The sequence below is a fragment of the Chenopodium quinoa genome, unplaced genomic scaffold, assembly GCF_001683475.1.
Source record: "Chenopodium quinoa cultivar QQ74 unplaced genomic scaffold, ASM168347v1, whole genome shotgun sequence".
NCBI lineage: Eukaryota > Viridiplantae > Streptophyta > Magnoliopsida > Caryophyllales > Amaranthaceae > Chenopodium > Chenopodium quinoa.
Window position 1 is genome coordinate 846,771 of NW_018742681.1, and position 21,397 is coordinate 868,167.

Here is a 21,397-nt window from a genome sequence, read left to right on the forward strand (position 1 = left end):
TTTGGTTAACAAAAATAATAAAGAGTTAGATTATATTTCAACTTAAAAATCATTCGGACGATCATAGCATGAAAGTCCACCTGGGGCATATCGGAGCAGGCCGAATGATGACATGAAGAGTAGATCCCTCAGCCACTCGGTCAGGGGAATCCACTTAGGATTGATGGACACTTACTTCCCTCCCCGATACACCTTCTTGACCTTAAAGTAGTCAAGTTTGTGGGCGTGGTCCGAATGGACAGGAGGCCTATACGGCCAGTGATCCCCCCGTCCGAGCTTAACAGGCTCGGAATTGAACCTGTTCGTCTTGCGGTTGAAGCTCCTATCCTTAGTCTTGAGACAACAGCAGTGATGCTTCCAGTCACGCCACTTAGACGGCTTGTGCAGGACAACCAGGTAGTATGGACGAGTGTTTAGAACAAATCAGGCGCCAGCTGGAACAAGGCAATTTGATATTCGTCCAGCAACTCCTGGACGAATGGATGGAGGGGAAAGCGGAGGCCGACCTCTAAGGCGGCCTTGTAAACATTGAAACCCCGGCGTTAGGCTCCAGTATCTTCAGGAGCGACCACCGAACTAGAATGTATGGGTGGCCGGATCTAAAACTCTTCCCCAATCCTGAGGAATCTCTCAAAGTCCTTAAACCAGTCATTTAGGAAAGCAAGGGTCATATCACCGAAAGGGCAGGCGTATAGGTCATCATAATCAATTGCAAAGCCGCCCTTGTCGGCTCCCTCGGTATCAGGGTTTTCAACTCCCTACTGATAAGTGGCATTTATGCCACTATTTAGATCCTCTAATCGCCGTATTTTTCTACGTTTGTCCCTTGTTTGTACCCCTTTTGCTCTGTTTCTCTCTTTATTATGTTTTTGTGCTTTTCCTCGTGTTTTGTAGGCTTTTGGAGTTGATTTTGAGAGAATGAAGAGCTTGGAGAATTGGAGTTCATTTGAAGAGCTACAAAGGAAGTTAAGGAGCAAGCAAGCAAGGCCATGCGGACAACGCGGGTCGCGCTTTCAGAATGGCGCGGGCGCGCCAAGCCAAGCGCGGGCGTGCCTAACATTGGGGTTGAAAATATTGAAGGAGGCAGAATGTAGGCGCGATTTGGGCGCGGCTTAGGCGCGGGCGCTCCTAAGATAGGCGCGGGCGCTCCTAAGATAGGCGCGGGCGCTCAAGGGCCTGAACTCCGAAACTAACCTTTGTTCACTCTTTTAGCCATAACTTTTTATCTACAAATTGGATTGAGGTGATTCAAGTTGCATTGGAAACTAGACTTAAAGAGCTTTCCAACGGTAGGTTGCACGCCCATAGAAGACTCCTAGAACAGAAGTTATGGCCGTTTGAAAATGAATGTCGCTGTCAGGCCAATCCCAGTGCGCGGGCGCGCAGGCAAATATCGCGGGCGCGCACGAGCAGCTACGGGTCTTTTAAACGCTTCTTCCTCTCCTCTTTTTAAAAGTTTTGGTGGTGGGTTTCTTTGGGGTTTTCTCTCTCCTCTTTGAGGGGTTAAACCCTAACATCTCTCCATCAATCTTCACATAAATTAGGCTTAGATTTAGTTTTAATCTTTGTTTTTTTATACTTTGCAATGTAGATTAAGAGTAATTTAGGGTATTATAGAGAGAGAAATTGAAGAGCTTCAATGGTGGATTGAAGAAGATGAAGATGCAAAGTGACATTGTTTTGGATTCCTTTTCAATACTTCAATGAGCATTCTAAACTCTATCTCATTTATTGTTCTTTCTTAATTTCTTGCTTGATTAGAGTAGTTGTTTAGTTTAATTGCTTCTCTTTGTTCTTCTTGTTGGGTTTTGTGTTAGTTGTTCATGATTAGTGAGTAATTCCCTTTACTAAGGGATTGGTGATAGCATGTGGTGAATCTTGAATGTATTAGGCTAGACAAATGTTGGTTATATGTGATTAAATATACCTTGTAACCATGTTTTACTAATTACTCCATGTGAATGGCCAATCATGTGTTGTAATTGGGTGGATTGAACTAAGTTATGACGATAGTGTAACTTAGGGATATCCATTAGGTGATCGATTCTATGCAAAAACCTTAACCTTCACAGCTTATGACGATAGTATGAGCATGTGTTAAGTTGGGAAAGCCTTTGACCCCGATAGGTGGTTAGATGGTATTGTTGGTATTGCCTTATATGAGATATTTGGTTTGCATGTAAACTCATTTCCATTGCCTAACTTTATTGAAGATCATTGTCATGTTTGACCCTCTCCCTTGGTGTTAGTTTAACTTAATATAAATCTCATTTTTGTTTATTGTTCTATCCATCCTATCTCTTTGACCTAGCTTAATTGGTGGTGGTGTTGATAGTGTTTATGTCGTCTCCGTGGTTCGACCCTCTACTTACCACTAAACTTGTTTAGTGTAGGTGTAGGTTTATAAATATTGTTTGGTTGAGGGTAGTTAGTCCAACGACCTAATTATCCTTCACCAAAATGGCGCCGTTGCCGGGGACGGCTTCCATTATTGTTGTATTACCTTATTGAGTCTAGGTCTTTGCGAATATTTTCTTTTCTTTTTGTTTATTTTTTGTTTTAAAAAAAAAAAGAAAAAAAAAGGGGAAATTCCAAAAATATTTGAGCTTTCTTATTTGGTTGCTATTTGTTTTGCCTCATTGAGTCATGGATCAATTAGTCCAAAATGAAATGTCATGTCCTTCTTTGCCTCAATTTGAATATGAGCCCTTTTGGGTATACTTTAATAGGTTTGAAGACTTCTCTAATTACCTTGGTTGTACTTTATGGGAGTCTTGTGAGATAATTTATTGGGGTTTGAATGAGTACACTAGGGGGGTGGTTGAAAACAAATTTAATGGTGAATTTCGAGCCACATCTTCGGATGAGGCTTGGGATTTCTATTTGTGGTTTGCTCGGGATAGCAATGAGCAAGATAATTATGATAATTGTCGTGATTTTTCTAACTCTTGCATAAACTCTAATGATGATTCTTATGTTCCCCATGATGATCCCTTGATGCATGATGGCAACCCTTCCCTTTTGTATGCTAATTGTAATGAGATGCATCCCAATGTTGATAATGTTCATGATATTTTTCAATGTTCATCAATTATGTGCATGAATTCCAATGATGCTTCACACACCCAAAATTCTCAAATGCATAATTCTTCATCTTCCTTTCCTTTTTCATACACGATTCCTAATGAGTTCCCCTATGTGTCTAATGAGCCTTTTTGTGAGGGTAATTTAGTGGGGAGATCGAAGGAAGAAGAGTGTATGGAGATGCTTAAGGAGTTTATGAGAAAACAAGATGAAGAGAGGAATGAAAGGGAAGCTTGGATTAAAATGATGGAAAGTAAAATTTCCCAACTAGCCTCATCCCAAGAGGATGCCTTTCCTTCTTCTCCCTCCTCCCATTTGAGTGAGCCTAAGGGTAATCAAGAGAGTGAGACAACTCATTTGGAATTTGAGAATGTGATTGAGGATGATGATTTTGAAAGTGATGGAGGGAGTATGGATGGTGAGATTTTTCATGACTTCGTGAATACCAACCCCTCCACCCAATTTGAGCCTCAAAACTCTTCGCAACCCATTGACGATACAAAATTGATGCAATTAAACATTGATTTGAGGTTGCTTAGAGAAAAGTTTGGTTTAGGTGATGATGAGATACCAATGTTCATTCATGGTGACTTGGGGAATGTTAAAAATGATGATCATGCTCTTGTTGAGAGTGAAATATCCCAATTGGTGATTGAGAATACATCGAAAATCTTTGAGGGTATTGAAGATGAGTTGGAAGAGAAAGCTTGTGATTCAATGCTAGGTGGTGTAATTGAGGTGGTGAGTGCGATCCCAATTCAAACCCCTTCAACTTACATCCCTTTTTCAAGGAAGTTTAGCAATATTCCTTCTTTTCCCATCTCACTACCATATTTTCTTAAAAATAAACCAATTGAGGACCCCCTTGCCTCTCTATACCACCACGACCTTACTTTTGATTTCAATGATGAGCTTTCACCTTCCAAAATGCAACTAAATGAGTTTGTTCCCTCTTTTTCTTTTTCTTATTTTAATTTTTCTTTTGATTCTTTTGATTTTTCTTTTCCCCCTCCCCTCAAGCATAGAGTTTCTTTCAACTTTGTGCTTGCTTGTCATATGAGCATCGTATATGCTCTATTTCTTGAAATGTTTTCCGATGCGTATGACAAGCTTTTGCGTTCTTTGTCCGGTTATTTACTAATAAGGTCAATCTTGGACCTTAAACAAGACTTTCTCGGGAAGTAACCCGTGTTTATATTGCTTTTACTTTTCTTTTATATCTTTTAATTTTGTTTTCCTCTTGTTTATCTTTGTATATAGGTACTTGATGTCTATACTTTTGCGCATGACCTTGGACCGAGAACCATAAGAAGTAGCAAACCAAGGAATATTTTTAAATGGAAGTTGAAGCATCAAAGAAGAGCAATTTAATGGAAATGAGGAAAATGACTTAATTTGCGGGTTTCTACACCCACCTAACATTTTGGTTCACTCTTTCCATCTCCTCTCTTTTGTTGCTTTACCCCTTTTATTTTCATATGGTTTGAAAGATAAATGTTTGTGGTTTTGTTGTTTCCTTCTTCCCTTTCTTGGTCTCTTGATTGCTTGATTTACCCCCCATACATACCAAGGTTTATTTTTGACTTTGGTTATTCTATATTTGGATGGCCATGAGTGCCTTATTGACTTGACTTTTGGTATGCATGGCTTTGTCGTTGATCATGCTCTCTTCTAGCGCAATTTGTATATACATTCTCAAGTTGTTCTCGTTTTGTGAATATTTGTTTGTATAGCGTCTTTTCCTTTGAAAACAAGGCAAGTTTGCATATGTGTTTTGATCCGTTCTTGTTTTGGTCTTACTACTTTGAACTTGTGTCCTTGAATGTTTTCCTTCCTAATTGGTAATGGTATGCACGGTTTGAGAGTATTTTGGGTTGAGTTAAACATATTTTAATGCTAAGGTAGCGGTTTTAAGAACTTTGGGATACTTGTAGCCTTAATCCATGGTTGTGGTAAGACGGTGTCGCTCTCCATGGTGGATATGAATCCCTTAGGTCGGTAATTGCTATACAAATCCCGTGTGAGGTTTATTTGCTCTAGCCTTCATCAACTTTGTTGAGTGGCATATTTGGATCCTTGGTTATGCATTTTCAAATCCAGAGTTTGACTTCTATCTACCCGAGATCGTGACCGAACCCTTTAAGGGAGGACATAGGCATTTTTCATTTTCTTATCCTTCTTTTTGTTTTGTTACAAAATTAGTTTTCTTTTAAATTTGCCCCTCTTGCTAACCCGTTGAGCCTATTTCCCTTTCTTGATTTTGAGCCACGTTACAAACCGAATGACCTTTTGTTCCCCTAAACCTTTTGTTTATGTGAAGCATGTTGGTTTGAGAATTGTTTTGTGTTGATTTTGAACGCAAATGAGAAAGTTGTAGTTCTTTGGTCAAGCAAGTGAGTAAACTATGTTTCTATTCAGTGAAATAAGAGAAAATGCTTATGAAAAGCCGTCCTTACTCAAATAAGGTAAGGACCAAAAAAAAAAAAAAAAAAAAAAAAAAAAAAAAAAAAAAAAAAAAAAAAAACTTCATATCCCTCGTGTTTGAGCATTGAGGACAATGCTCCGTTCAAGTGTGGGGGAGTCCTGTTTCTTAGTCTTGTTAGTGTGTGTTTATTGAATAAGTGTGGGGGAATACCACCAAATTTTTAAATTTTTTAAAATTTTTCCCACCTTACACCCCAAGCATACCCTTACAACCAATAAAAGACCTTTAGACCCTATAGAGTTTAGTCTTTATCGATGGAGGAAGATAGTTGTCAAGCTTATAGAGAGAGAGTGCATAGCCAAGACGTCGGGATAACCTTCTCATCGTTTTCATTTCTTTATCTTTTTCCGGTTCCTTCGAGGAACCATGAGAAGCCCACCTAATGGTTGACTTGAAGCTAGTGGAGAGAACGCGGCTAGCTAGTTTGGGATGAAAGGTGAATTGTACGGCTCTTAGTTCTCTATGCTTAGCTTAGTCTATGTTTCTTTCAACCCTAAACATCTTGGAACGTGCATACCCTTATTTGTTTAGAAAGTTGTGCATTCATTGGTGCTTGTTTCATTCCAAAAAGTCCACCAAGAACGTCTTGTTTTTGTGTTTATTTTATTTGTCTATGCATTGCCTTGTTTGTGTTTCTTTATGTGTAGAGTTATGGGTTAAACTCTTTGGAAACCCTTACGAGAGCACACTCGTCCTCATAGGCGACTTTGAGGTTTAAATGGCTTGTTGTTTACGCTAAAAACAACCGTGATTCCTACGAAAGTGAGTTAGTGTATATTCTTTTTCACCCCTCTCCTTTTAGTGTTATTAGATCCTTTTTCTTTCTTTTTGTTTCTGCTTCTGTTCTTGCTTGAGGACAAGCAAGAGGCAAGTGTGGGGGAGTTTGATAAGTGGCATTTATGCCACTATTTAGATCCTCTAATCGCCGTATTTTTCTACGTTTGTCCCTTGTTTGTACCCCTTTTGCTCTGTTTCTCTCTTTATTATGTTTTTGTGCTTTTCCTCGTGTTTTGTAGGCTTTTGGAGTTGATTTTGAGAGAATGAAGAGCTTGGAGAATTGGAGTTCATTTGAAGAGCTACAAAGGAAGTTAAGGAGCAAGCAAGCAAGGCCATGCGGACAACGCGGGTCGCGCTTTCAGAATGGCGCGGGCGCGCCAAGCCAAGCGCGGGCGTGCCTAACATTGGGGTTGAAAATATTGAAGGAGGCAGAATGTAGGCGCGATTTGGGCGCGGCTTAGGCGCGGGCGCTCCTAAGATAGGCGCGGGCGCTCCTAAGATAGGCGCGGGCGCTCAAGGGCCTGAACTCCGAAACTAACCTTTGTTCACTCTTTTAGCCATAACTTTTTATCTACAAATTGGATTGAGGTGATTCAAGTTGCATTGGAAACTAGACTTAAAGAGCTTTCCAACGGTAGGTTGCACGCCCATAGAAGACTCCTAGAACAGAAGTTATGGCCGTTTGAAAATGAATGTCGCTGTCAGGCCAATCCCAGTGCGCGGGCGCGCAGGCAAATATCGCGGGCGCGCACGAGCAGCTACGGGTCTTTTAAACGCTTCTTCCTCTCCTCTTTTTAAAAGTTTTGGTGGTGGGTTTCTTTGGGGTTTTCTCTCTCCTCTTTGAGGGGTTAAACCCTAACATCTCTCCATCAATCTTCACATAAATTAGGCTTAGATTTAGTTTTAATCTTTGTTTTTTTATACTTTGCAATGTAGATTAAGAGTAATTTAGGGTATTATAGAGAGAGAAATTGAAGAGCTTCAATGGTGGATTGAAGAAGATGAAGATGCAAAGTGACATTGTTTTGGATTCCTTTTCAATACTTCAATGAGCATTCTAAACTCTATCTCATTTATTGTTCTTTCTTAATTTCTTGCTTGATTAGAGTAGTTGTTTAGTTTAATTGCTTCTCTTTGTTCTTCTTGTTGGGTTTTGTGTTAGTTGTTCATGATTAGTGAGTAATTCCCTTTACTAAGGGATTGGTGATAGCATGTGGTGAATCTTGAATGTATTAGGCTAGACAAATGTTGGTTATATGTGATTAAATATACCTTGTAACCATGTTTTACTAATTACTCCATGTGAATGGCCAATCATGTGTTGTAATTGGGTGGATTGAACTAAGTTATGACGATAGTGTAACTTAGGGATATCCATTAGGTGATCGATTCTATGCAAAAACCTTAACCTTCACAGCTTATGACGATAGTATGAGCATGTGTTAAGTTGGGAAAGCCTTTGACCCCGATAGGTGGTTGGATGGTATTGTTGGTATTGCCTTATATGAGATATTTGGTTTGCATGTAAACTCATTTCCATTGCCTAACTTTATTGAAGATCATTGTCATGTTTGACCCTCTCCCTTGGTGTTAGTTTAACTTAATATAAATCTCATTTTTGTTTATTGTTCTATCCATCCTATCTCTTTGACCTAGCTTAATTGGTGGTGGTGTTGATAGTGTTTATGTCGTCTCCGTGGTTCGACCCTCTACTTACCACTAAACTTGTTTAGTGTAGGTGTAGGTTTATAAATATTGTTTGGTTGAGGGTAGTTAGTCCAACGACCTAATTATCCTTCACCACCTACTCGGTCGGATGTGGTTTGGGAATCCTAGCAGAACCAAAGTTAGAGGATAACACTCTGTCCAATCCAGCCGCCTCGGCCGAACTCCCACCAACCGAGCCTTGCCCTGGCTCGGTTACCACTAGAACCTCTGGTACCATAGGGCCTTTTCCCTTATCCTTCTTTCCTCCGGCGTCCGACTAATTTCCAAATGGAGCGCTACGAGGGGGCAGGTTGGCCGGCTCAGCGATATGAATGCTAGTCCTAGGCCTGGCCGACCTGGTATGTTGAGGAGGGGGTTGTGGCAGAATTTAGACAGATGCCACACGATGAGAAGGGGCCTGTGGAAGATTTTGGACAGATGTCGCAGCATCCGCCCGAGATGAAGAACGATGCCTCTTAGAAGAAAGTAGTTCGGACGGCATCAGAATCGAGCTGGTGTATTGGGCAGGGGGTTGTTCAGGATTTGATCCTGATGCCAACCTAGAAGAAGTGCCTTGCCGATTTTGGCCCTCTTTAAAAGAGGCGGTCACTTCGATTATGGAGCATGCACTACCACTAGCAGTGGTTGTATTTGTGTCCTCTCTGTCCGTGTTACTCGGATCGTAGGGGACTAAGGGATCTACCAGACTTCCATCCGGATTCCTAGGGGCGTCTTTTTCGTACGTTTGTCTCGTACGCGCCATGTTCGACCACAGGGACTGAGAAGAATAGGTGGAGGTGAGTTGGTACGCACTAGAAATGGACCCACTCCATAGAGAAGAGGACTCGTCCCCGTCCACTCTAGACTCCTCAGTCTCAGGCGAACGACCGGCCTCATGAGGAGAAACGGACGAAGCCGAGTGTTATGCTAGTTCGTGTTTAAAAAATAAAACAAGTATGGAAAAGAAAAGAAAAAAGAAAGAGGAAGTAGGCGGTTACCTCTGACCGAGTAAAAACTTGTGAAGCTTTTGAGATCTTGGATGAAGTTGACCGAAAAACTCAAACTCTTGACTGGAAACTTTAAACACTTGGCAGAGCTCTTGAAGATTAACGAAGAAAAGTACTTTCTCTCTCTAGAAGCTCTGACTTCTCTCTAGAAAACGCAAAAATCCAAAGTAATAAAATGAGGTCAAACAAGCCCTATTTATAGGCAAAAATTTATGAGGGCTGGAAGGTAAATTACCTTTCCCACCTAGAAGCTCAAACGGTAAACTTTTGAAAAGTTTAACCTAGAAAGCTAAAACGGTTTAAAAACGCTTCGTCATTTAAGACGGGAAGACGAACGGTCACCCTAACGGCGCGTCAAGATAGACGATCAGGTCGACGGAATTCAAACCGTCATTCCGGAAAATACAGATAACAGCTGCTCCCCTTAAAGCCATTCGGCACAACCCGTTCGCCCGGATTTAAGACTCAAAGTTCACTAATGAAATCAGGCGGACCAGACAAGGCAGCCAGCCCTGAGGAGAAATCCCTTTGGCAGACGGACAGTACTGTCCGTCCCCTACTAATGATAAATGCTTAAAAAAACCTAAGTACTCTAACGTATCCGGACGAGTAGAATGATCAGAGGAGGCGGCCCTTATGGTACGAGTCACCCTCTCTGAGGGGCAAATGTTTAGGGTAAAAATACCCCAACACGTGGCCCATTTAAAGGGCGACACGTGTCCCTATAGGAAGATGACACATGTCAAACATAAGAGCACCTAAAATAAAATAAAGGCCTCCCAACGTCAGGAGGCCCAACTCCCGAGAAAGCCGCAAAATGGCGCCCCCTTTAGATACGTGCCCTCACCTGATTGCGCTGCCAATCAGAGTACGTTATTCTAGGTCATTAACCCTAGAGGGTCACACTTTCCCACCCCTATAAATACCCCAATCATTTATGATGGGAGGGGTGGATAGAGACATATCATTCTAAGAGCATTCAATAGCTCCAACTTCTCTCTACTTTCTCTCTCTAGATTACTTTTTTTCCGATCACTAACTTGATCGTCGGAGGCGAATATTCCGTCAATTGGAATATTCGTTGTTTTGCAGGTGCCCGCATCCATCCGGCGAATATTCCGTCAACCGGAATATTCGTTGTTTTGCAGGTGTCTGCGTCCATCCGCCGAATATTCTGTCAACCGGAATATTCGTTGTTTTGCAGGTGTCCGCATCCATCCGGCCGAGTTCAAGACCAGTATCTCAAGGGATTCCAAAAAAACCCTGAAACAAGTAGCATCATTGTAAGGGGATAGACCAGAAGACGAAAGAACCCTAACCGTAGTAGTGTAATGTCCGTCACAAATATTTCTCTTACACTGCTTTATATTACGCTCAGACAAATCATATTCCTCATCAACATCCAATAAAGGTGGAGACACATCAGCCAACGTGTCACGCACAAGCTGCACAGAACCACCAGGCTCACACTAAGCACGAATAGCAGCAGAGATACTCTCTTCTTGTCGTCGACGTCTGATACCCAAAGAATAACACTCACGATTACTCCACAGAGAAAAGGTTTTAAGGACACAAAGAGGCAACACAAGCAATTTAACCCAGCAAGAGATGTCATCAGGCTTGCTAATCACCTTATCAAGCGCTCCTTTGAGAACCCTAGAAAAACCTAAGCGACACTTAAGAGGGATAGATTTTACCGAACGAAAACGCTTTAATAGCAAACTATCAAGGAGAGCAACATCGAAAGCAAAATAAGGCTCACGAGGTACACTAAAAGATACCTCCGAAGAAGGACCCTGCGGTTTAGGAAAACCATAAAGAACAAATAGCACAACACCATCCCACGAATCAGGTGGGGCCACAATATCATCAGAACCAGAACCATGTCGACACTACGTACGAAGAGTATGTGTCTTGAAAGAATCCCCACAAAGCCAAATGCCCATACAACGAAAGGTCATCTCAACCTCTAAGAAAATATCCAAATCAAAAGTAAGAGAGAGTCGGGTCATATCCCGCGCGTCTGAACAACAATGACGGTCATAGAGTTGAGGGAGCAAAGAAGTTTTTGTGAGCCCATTACCCCGGCCATCATGACACCCATTAATTCCCACAAATGGGCATTATTATACCACATTATTATGATTATTATTAATTATTATTAAATATTAAATATTAATTATTATTATTATTATTATTTTTATTATTATTATTATTATTATTATTATCATCATCATCATCTTTAAATTCTAGTTATTATTAATAAAAACTATAAAAAAAACAATAAAAGTGAAAATCTTAAACTTAAAAAATGTAAATATCATACATGTATCTTACAAAATGAACATCGTCTTTTAATGTAATACATTTGGTATAAATTAAAGGTATATAGTATCCTCCTCCCAGTTTTACGCTTGTACTTCCCCTTCTACTATTATATATGATGTTTGTATGCTTTCATTGGTACATATTTTTTTTCTCGATATATACATCATCATCTTTCACTTTTTTTTTATTTCATTATCATGTAGAAGATCAATTTTTTTAAAAAACAATGTTAGTTACAACTAAAACACACTATAAACAAAACTAGAAAATCAAATAAACATCCATAAATCAAATAATCTATAATTTAGTTATTAAAATAAAAAATATTTATCTTTTACAAATGAACATAAATTTCATCTAAAATGAAAATTTATAACAGATTAAATTTACTAGTCAAAATTCACTGAACATTAGTTTTAATTGACTCATGTTATAATTAATGAAAGTTCTTATAACATAATTCAAATACTATTGTAAGAATCACTTCCATGATAAACTATAAGAATACAAAACTCTTATTGAAATCTCTTATAAGATCTATAGAAATTTATAAAGAAAATGGCAAAATATACATTTATTAGAATTCCAATAACCATTTTTTTAATATATGAATGACCATTTTTAATATATAAATGAACATTTATCAAAATAAAAATGAACATTCATCAAATTGAAAATGAACATTCATAAAAAGAATTTTCACTACGAACTAAATTTACATTTTTATAATCATGCGAAATATGTCAAATTATCTAGAAAATTAGGACAATTACACTCTATTTTCATTTTTTTTATGTCCAACATTTTTGTAATCTAATGTAATATAATAACACAGCACAAATCGATTCAACAAGTATACTAAACATCATTCTACTATAATTATAAGAAATCACTTTTATGATAATAAAAAATTATGAGAAATCAAGAACTTTAACCAAAGTTTAATATATCTACAAAAAATATTTGAAGAACAAGGCAAAAAGTTAGGGTTTGTACTTTTTCCTTTCAAAAATAAACAAAATTACTTACAATTCGATTTTTGACCTTTCTTTTGAAGAAATTTCCTTCAATTTTGTGATTTCATCCTTTATATCCAATGTTTTAGTTGAGATTAAATTTTTGTTTGATTTTTTTCAAGAGAAATTTGGGAGATTTTGGTAGTTTAGGAGAGAGAAATTGGAGTGAAAAAGTGAGAAAAGTAGGTAAAATTTGAGAAGAGAGAAAATATACAGAGTAGTTGTAATAAATCTTTGTTTAGCATTTATATGAGGAGAGAGATAAGTTGAATTTTTTTTTTTCCGTGCTTTTTCTGTGTGGCTGGCCACACCGTGTGGCCGAGGTTACTTATAAAAGTTACTTATCCAGGGTTACTTATAAGGGTTACTTATTCAGGGGTTATTTATAAGAGTTACTTATTCAGGGTTATTCAATCGGTCAAGGGTTACTTATTATGGGTTACTTAGTTGATTAACACGTTTTCGCCGGGGTTACTTATTCCAGAATTACTTAGTCGGTCAGGGGTTATTTATTCTAAATTTACTTAGTCGGTTAGCTCATTTTTTTGTGTGAGTGTAATCCCTAAATAAGTAACCCCTGACGAACCTAATAACCCATGAATAAGTAACTCCATGATAAGTAACCCTGACCACATGACGTGGCCAATCACATGTAATGTTTTGTTTTTTTTTTCAACTTGGTAGTAGTTACTTGGGGAGGGGGGTGTAAGACTGTAGGTGTTAGTATCTAAACTTGGGTGTAGGCATTAACAATTAAACTCGGCATATTCGTAGTAGTGGGCTACAGTTACTAAGGATGCATGGGCTTTGGTGTAGGGATAAATAATTATCTAAAGTCCGGCCCATTAGTACCAATCCAAAGGCCTAGATCTTTTCCATTTCTCCATTTAGATCTATTTCATGTTCGCGCTGTCTCGCTTTACTCTCTCTCCTCCATTCAACCGTACTCCGAATTTCTGCATTGAAACATCTTGCGAGCTTTCTCTCCTCCATTAAAGCTGCTTCTCAGGTAACATGTTTTCTATGTAATCGCCGAATAACAATCTTACTATAGTGTTAATCTTATATTTAATTGCCAGTATAGTCAATTTAGGGTTCTTCGAAGTTGGATTATTAACTATTGGTTATAATTAATACTCGAAGAATTTAACCTAATTTTTGGAGCATACTTTCATGATTAAGTCAACTTTGGCTGTTAATTTGATGCAAACTTTTGATTTTTTAGGTTTTTGATTTAAATTTGTAAATTTCAAATTTGAATTCACAAAGTTTTTTGCTGATAATTTTGTTAGTTTCATAGCTTTTGAGAAGGTGATTAACAAGAAGAGGAGAGAGAAATGGCGCATCGGCTACTCCGAGATCTCGAGGCCGATGGCTGGGAACGCTCCGACTTCCCTATTATCTGTGAATCTTGCCTCGGTGACAATCCTTATGTTCGCATGGTAAAGCTTGCTTTTCTTTATTTACATGAATTATTACTTTATATGCTTGATTAACTTAAGTTTGTACTATTTTTTTTAATAAAGTTGAATTGAATAGGTCTTATTATTGTGTAAAATTGGAGATATAACGTAAATTTTTTCTTTGGTAAATTGAAATGATATTTTCTGAACTCAAATGAACTCATTTTTGCTGAACACAACTTTTAATCTCTTTTGGTTAACTATAATTTTTGCTGAAACTTATTTAAATAACTTGAGAAGAACTACTTAATTCCTATGTTCTTTAGTAATCATAACGCGAGGGACATTTTTGAGGAGAGAAGAGAAGTTGGGATACAAAGAGGGACTCGTGTGATGATTGGTAAGGAGAAGTTGGGAGTTTTGGGTGAATTATTGAGGTGGAGGGACTTGCAATTTCCAAGTATGTAAGTTGATTGCTGCAAAACTTTTATTGGGTTTGGCATGCTTACCCCTGAATGCTTACACTTATCCCTGTTGGTTTTTTCGCTGGTTTGATTATTGGGTTTGGCATATGAGTTTATGGGAACTTTTTAAACCTTTCATTGAGGTAATATTTAGCATGCTTTTTTCTACTTGTGAATGGGTTTTGGTCCAAAAATATTCTGAAATTACCATTAGGCTTCTCTTGAGTAGAATTAAAGTTTATTGTATTCATTGTAGCCTTCTATTTGTGAGAACCCTTTTTTATTAAGCAAGTAAAGACCATTTCTGATTTTGCATCTTTGTCTTGCTTCACTTGATCCCTTTGATTTTTCTTTTGCAATGAATTTTCCATAGCCATAGTTCATATCTCTTAGATGACACATTGTGTTTAGTTGTTTTGTACTCCCTCCGTTCTACTAAGATTGCCCCATACCCTTTAGTTCACCTTTTTTATGAATTAGTTCTTTTAAAACATGTACCATTTGAATTTTGGGCTTTTTTTTTTTTTTTTTTTTTTTTTTTTTTTGCCTAGCACATGGCTTGTTGCTGAGAAAACATATTGTTTTACTAGGTTTCTTGTTTGTTACTTTGAATTTTTTTTTTCCTCTCTTCATCTTTGGACGGGATGGGATAAGTGAGTTTATATTTCATCCTTTTAATGCTTTGTAATAATCCATTTAACCATAGCTGTGGTGAAGGGTATATTTGGTAATTCACTAAATATGGAAGCTTCTTACTAATCCGTTTTACCCTAGCAGCAATTAAACCTGGCATTCTTGACCGACCGTGACCCGAAAGTTGACCCAAAATCATTGACTCGAAAATGACCCGAGCCTGAACTAACCTGACCCAACCTGAACCCGAGCCGACATGAAGTTGACCCGAACGTGACCCGATGCCCGAAATTGACCTGACCCAAAATGACCCAAAACCCGAAGTGACCTTTCCCAATTATTGATTGACCCGAATCGACCAGGAGATCGTACCCGAACCGACCCGAACTTAACCAACCCGAAGTGACCTGATTTCTGAAGAGAATAGGGTGAAATGGATAATTATTTTATTTAGGCTTTCTTTCTTTCCTAAGTAAGAGGTACTCACTTTTTTTTTTTTTTTTTTTAATTTTTTTTTTTTAACGATTTTACTTTCTTTTTCCAACTATATTTTTAAGTGAATTTATTTTGGTGACCTGACCGAAATTGACCCGACCCGAAAATTCGTACGAAAATTTGACCCGACTCGAACTAGCACAGCCCAAACTTGGCCCGAAGTGCTGGCCCAAAACCCGAATTGACCCGACTCAAATATTTGCTGACCCGAAATCAACCCGACCCGAATGACCCGTTTGCCGGTCTAGCAGCAATCCTAGAGACTCTTGATTGAGTGGAGGCATGCTTTCTAAATCCTCCTTGTGAAGTGCAATCTCTATTGTGGACATGTATGGCCGTGAAACATCATAGACTATAGTGCTCTTTATCTCTATTAGGCTACTCTTGCAGTGGATATTACCAATTATTTTTATTTTTAAATTTTTTTCTTGACTTATGCGGGGAAATTTACAATTTGGATTGGTCTTCATCTTGCAGACTAGAGCAGAATATGACAAGGAATGTAAGATCTGTACAAGGCCATTTACAGTTTTCCGCTGGAGACCAGGCCGAGATGCAAGATACAAGAAATCAGAGATTTGCCAGACTTGCAGTAAATTGAAAAATGTTTGTCAAGTATGCCTCTTGGATCTTGAGTATGGTTTGCCGGTCCAGGTTCGAGACACTGCTCTTAGCATCAGCACCAGTGATGCTATTCCCAAGAGTGATGTCAATAGGGAGTATTTTGCAGAGGAACATGACCGCAAGGTATGTTAGTCTTTATTTCATAATTGCTGAATAGGTTTGGGTTTGTATGTGGCAAGGATCTCTGCCTAAGATTTCATTAAAGACCAATACATTATATGTTCCTTTTATCCTTTTCTTTCTGTTAGTTGCTAAACTGCTTAGTTTTATATGCCAAATTTTTGTTAGTGTGGTCATTACATTCATGTATGCGTGGTGCTTAGATTGCTTCTATACCACCATGGTACACTTTTACCACTTGACTTGAGGTTTTAGAATATTGCCCTAAAAATCTTAGTTATGTTTGTTTGTGGAAACTAAATATTATACACATTCTGGTTTGGTGTAGATCATCACTCATCAGCCTTTCTTACTTCTAAGTATTTATTTTTACTCTGCTATAACATTGTCAGTTGGAATACATATTATGATTTAGGATGAAAGATAATGTTAGTAAACTTGAAGCCTTAAATGAAATATTGCAAGCAAAGTATTTGGAGGTGCTGCCATCATCATTATCATTAGATTTAAAATATGAGACAAAGAGTCTTTTGAGACGAGGGAGTTAGGGACCAAGGGGGTGAAGATTTACACATCAATATTATGATTGTATATATGCTATCATACTCAAAAGTAAATGTAAAAAATTGAGAAATCAGGTCCTGTTCTCTTAAATTAAACTTTTAATTGAACTATTGAGGTGTTGCATATTACCTTTTGACTTTCAATCATAATGCAAAATAAATATTAAATGAAATTTGGAAAATCTATAAGCTCTAGATTTTGTAACACATGCTCATTACCTTGAACACTCCAAATTTGTTTGATTATTAGTCACTAATATCTTGTGTAGCATTCTTTTTTATGTTTAGAGAAGACAAGAAAAACGGAAAATGTCTAAGTAGGAAATCAATGTCAGGGAAAGGAACTGTGAAAAAAATTTAAAGTAAATTTAGAATAAGTAGTGTGGTCTTGAGAGTTAGAATCTAAACCGAGAATGATAGGATGAGAGAAAGAGGATCATGAAAGAAGATTAAGTGAAGAAAAAAGATAATAATAAAAAAAAAGAACGTAACTGACCTAGAGAGCTGATCCATTCAATATAGGCCGTCATGGTTTGGGGTTTAGAAGCCTAATCGTCCTTGAAATGTTTCTTCGGATTGGTTGTCATTGTTCCAATTGCTCTTGAAGGTGAGGTATTGAGATAGAAAGGCTGGGATAATTAATAAGGGATTATGGATCTTTTATTTTTTCTCTAACCTTCCCTCTTTAAATTAATTACCACAACCCAAATGCTTGTAAGGTGGAATACAAAAAAAAAAAAAAAAAAAATAAATGAGAAAAGTGTTTTTTCTTTGCTCCTTGGTCCAAGGTACCCTCAGCATCTCAAAGTGTCTCTTCTTGTAGTAAAATGAGGGACAGTTCCAGCTGGTAGCTTGGCACTAGCTTTAGTTGGATCATTTGGGTTGCCATTGTTCTTATTTCTCTTGAAGGTGAGGTATTGAGATAGAAAGGCTAGGATGCTTAATAAGGGATTGTGAATCTTTTATTTTACTGTAACCTTCCCTCTTATAATTTATTACCACTACCTAAATGCTTGTAAGATGGAAGAAAAAAAAGTAAAATATGCTTTTTCTTTGCTCCTTGGTCCAAGGTATCCCCAAGCATCTCAAAGTGCTCTTCTTAAATAAAAAATGAGAGATATAGCTCCAGCTGGTAGCTTGGCACTAGCTTTAGTTAGATCATTTAAGGTAAAAATTATGGCTAACAGAATTACAAACATAAAATCGGGTATAATTATTTTTGATATAGTGTTGTGGACCATTATTATATCTGAGTTTATTTGTGCCCCTCCAGTATTAACCAAGAATGTACTGGTTTTAAAATCTCCGCACTTGTGATTTCTGCTGTTTCTAATTAAGCTGCTTTTGTTGTTTAGGATAGGTTCTGGTTTGTTACCTATCTTAATTGGATATTTCTACACATCTTCTAACTTGTATTGTTCTAATAATCCTTGTTCTCTTCACTTTGAAAAAAATTAAATTCAGTAAACTTAATTGGGTAATGCTATATGCAGGGATGCATATAAGCATTAAATACACTCTTGAAAATTGTACAAATTTAGGTATTCGTGACAAAAACATGCGTAGATAGTGTAATTGATGTTTATTTTTTCATGATTGACACTAATTTATGCGTGTTTTTGTCATGAATTCCTAAATTTGTACAATGTTCAAGAACGTTTTTAATGCTTATATGCAGCCTTGCATTATCCAAAATAGTTTCAGTTCAGTAAAAATCATTTCACTTCTGTAAAAATATGTCCAACTCAGTAAAAATAATTTAGTTTGTAAAATCAGTTACTTTAAAGAAGAAATATAGTAGACAATAAGTAAAATAATTTCAGTTGGCAAACATAGTTTCAGTTCAGTAAAAATATTTTAGTTCAGCAAAAATAAGTTGATGCGTGTATTTAGGATTCTGTTGAGACTTGTCATTCTCGGTTCTCTAATGTCAATTGTTCTCCTTGTCTAGTGATTTTCTAATCATATCAACTTAATAGTTAATATCTAAAAACTTTGATTGAAAGACACCTCTGCGGCTCAATGTGTATTAAATTTTTAAAGAAAATTTACATTATCTGACGACTTTCCCCCATGAAGTGAAAACATAGTAATGAATGGGATGTCTGTGTGGTCTTTGTTACCTAACAATAGTCAGGGCTTGAGGCTTATGCAATTGGATTTTGATGATTGTGCTTTCTCTGTATACTTTATAGGCAAGAGCTGGTTTGGATTATGAATCCTCTTACGGAAAGGTGCGGCCAAATGACACGATTTTGAAGCTTCAGAGAACAACACCATATTATAAAAGAAACAGAGCACATGTTTGCAGTTTCTATATTAGAGGCGAATGTACGAGAGGTGCTGAGTGTCCTTACAGGCATGAGATGCCTGTCACAGGGGAGCTGTCACAGCAAAACATTAAAGATCGTTACTATGGGTAAGTATGCCACCCCCGTCCCCCCTCTCCCAGAAAATAAGTCTGCCTTTCGCTTTCTCCTGTTAAACATGAATGTGTTTCTGTTAAACCTCAGGTTGTTGAATCTTTAATTCTTGTGGGTACTTGTGGCACGTGTAAAGGCAGGGATTGTTCTTTTGATGGTGTTTGTCTGGTCAATATCATTATATGAGGATTTCTATTGTATCAGTATCTCACAATTTAAAACACATGATATGATCAATGGACTAGTAATTGATGTAATCTATTTAGGGGAAAGGCCCCTGAAACATGATTTTTTCTAATTGCCCTTGTCACAGTGTGATAGAGGTCATGTTTTTTGAAAGCTGAGCATGGTGTCCAAACTCCAAAGCATGATAGCAGTGCTCATGTTGTAGAGGACTGGTCATGCATTTGATTAACTGCTATAGTATTGTGTCCCAGTCAGTGGACATAGTTATCAATCTTAACATATTGGATTTCACCTTGAGGTGTGCTTTTATTCTGTAACTGGGGGAGGGGCGTGTTGCGAGGAAACAATATCTATACATTGCTAGTTACTCTCTGTACTGTAGGCCTGCTGCCGATTTTGTTCAAATTTTTTTTATAGTTTTGACTTATCATACTTCACATGTACTTGTCAACAGAGTGAATGATCCAGTTGCAATGAAGCTCCTCAACAAGGCTGGTGAAATGCAGACACTTGAGCCTCCGGATGATGAGAGCATCAAGACTCTGTATGTTGGTGGACTTGATGCCAGGGTTACTGAACAAGACCTGAGGGATAACTTCTATGCCCATGGTGAAATTGATTCTATACGGATGGTTCTTCAGCGAGCTTGTGCATTTGTAACTTACACCACCCGAGAAGCTGCTGAGAAGGCTGCAGAAGAGCTCTCCAACAAACTTGTCATAAAGGGTCTGAGGCTGAAGCTGATGTGGGGTAGACCTCAACAACCCAAGCCCGAGATTGATGGTGCTGAACAGGCAAAGCAACAGGCTGCAGTGGCACAAAGTGGGATGCTTCCTAGAGCTCTTATATCTCAACAACAAAGTCACCTTCATCCTCCTGGCACAAGTCAGGATCAGATCCATCCAATGCCTTATTTTAACATTCCAGCCCCACCTCAGCAGGAGAGGACCTTATATCCGTCAATGGATCCCCAGCGAATGGGTGCCCTTGTTTCATCACAAGATGGGTCTGGATCCTCAAATGGACCTTCAGTATCGGGGGAAAACAAAACTGGGTCCGCATCTGAGAAGCATCCTCAAAACCACCAACCATATGGCTACCAGGGGATGCCACCTCCTCCAGGTCACTTTCAACAGCCATATTACCAACCATATGGTGGTTATATGCCACCGCCACCACCTCCACCTCCACCTCCACCTCCACATTACCAGCAGTATCCTCCTGCTCAATACCACCAACCTGCAGTGGCTCCCCAACCTCCATCTCAGCAGCAGCAGCAGCAGCAGCAGCAGCAACAACAACAACAACAATAGTATCATCAGGGGCCTTTCATGATTAAGATGTACTTTATGTATAATTGAGATGTTGCTTTCCCTTATTGGAGCCTCTCATTTTCGGCAATGTATTTCGAATATAGATTCCCTTTTTACTAAGTCTCAATCCTTATCATGAAGATTTAATTCAAAATTCATAGTATTATGAGGTTGGAATCATGGTTTTTTTTTTTTTCTTTCTCAATTTTACTTAACATGAATATTCAACCATAGACGCTCAACTACTCAGCTATTATGTCTATTTGAATAGACCAATTAAGTAAATTGGTATAAAACTTGTGTAGGCAGTCGTCTAAAGTCTGAGGTCGAATCATCTAAATCTAGAGGTAACGATGAGCGTAAATAGTAAAACCAAGCAACACAATGAAACCTTGCTGCCTTCAACAATAGCTGTTACCTCGTCAACGTTGCACATACCCAGCAGCAATGTCAAGCAAAACAACCCACAAATGCCACAGTCGGTGTTATTGTCACGATTTTTTTTGAGGAAGTGACCCAATAAATTGTAATTATTCACACAAATTCTTGAAAAAGGCCGGCTTACACTAACTTAGTGTAAAACTGGTCCACTTCTCTCTGGATTCACACGTGCCAGTCCAGCAGTTATTTTTTTTTTCCGTATTTTTTTTGTTTTTCATTTTAGCGCGTATAGTCTTCTACTCTATTATTCAATTTATTTCTCTGTTACTGCTCTGCAATTTCTCTCTCCTCTGTTCATATTTCTCTTTAATTTCTCTTCATCTTTCCT

At 38.1% G+C, this 21,397-nt stretch overlaps 1 protein-coding gene across 2 annotated transcripts; it reads left to right on the forward strand.

Moving 5' to 3' along the window:
• The first annotated feature begins 13,262 nt into the window (after window positions 1-13,262).
• On the forward strand, window positions 13,263-20,819 carry LOC110722386 (zinc finger CCCH domain-containing protein 40-like). Of its 2 annotated transcripts, none has more exons than XM_021901652.1 (5): window positions 13,263-13,413; window positions 13,705-13,846; window positions 15,877-16,146; window positions 18,902-19,125; window positions 19,770-20,819. In XM_021901652.1, the coding sequence occupies exons 2-5, from the start codon at window positions 13,742-13,744 to the stop codon at window positions 20,626-20,628; spliced, it is 1,458 nt and encodes a 485-aa protein (XP_021757344.1). In that variant the 5' UTR covers window positions 13,263-13,413; window positions 13,705-13,741; the 3' UTR covers window positions 20,629-20,819. The 2 variants fall into 2 exon arrangements, with proteins under 2 accessions (XP_021757344.1, XP_021757343.1); XM_021901651.1 differs by having other exon boundaries at window positions 13,275-13,413; window positions 13,697-13,846.
• The last annotated feature ends 578 nt before the right edge of the window (window positions 20,820-21,397 follow it).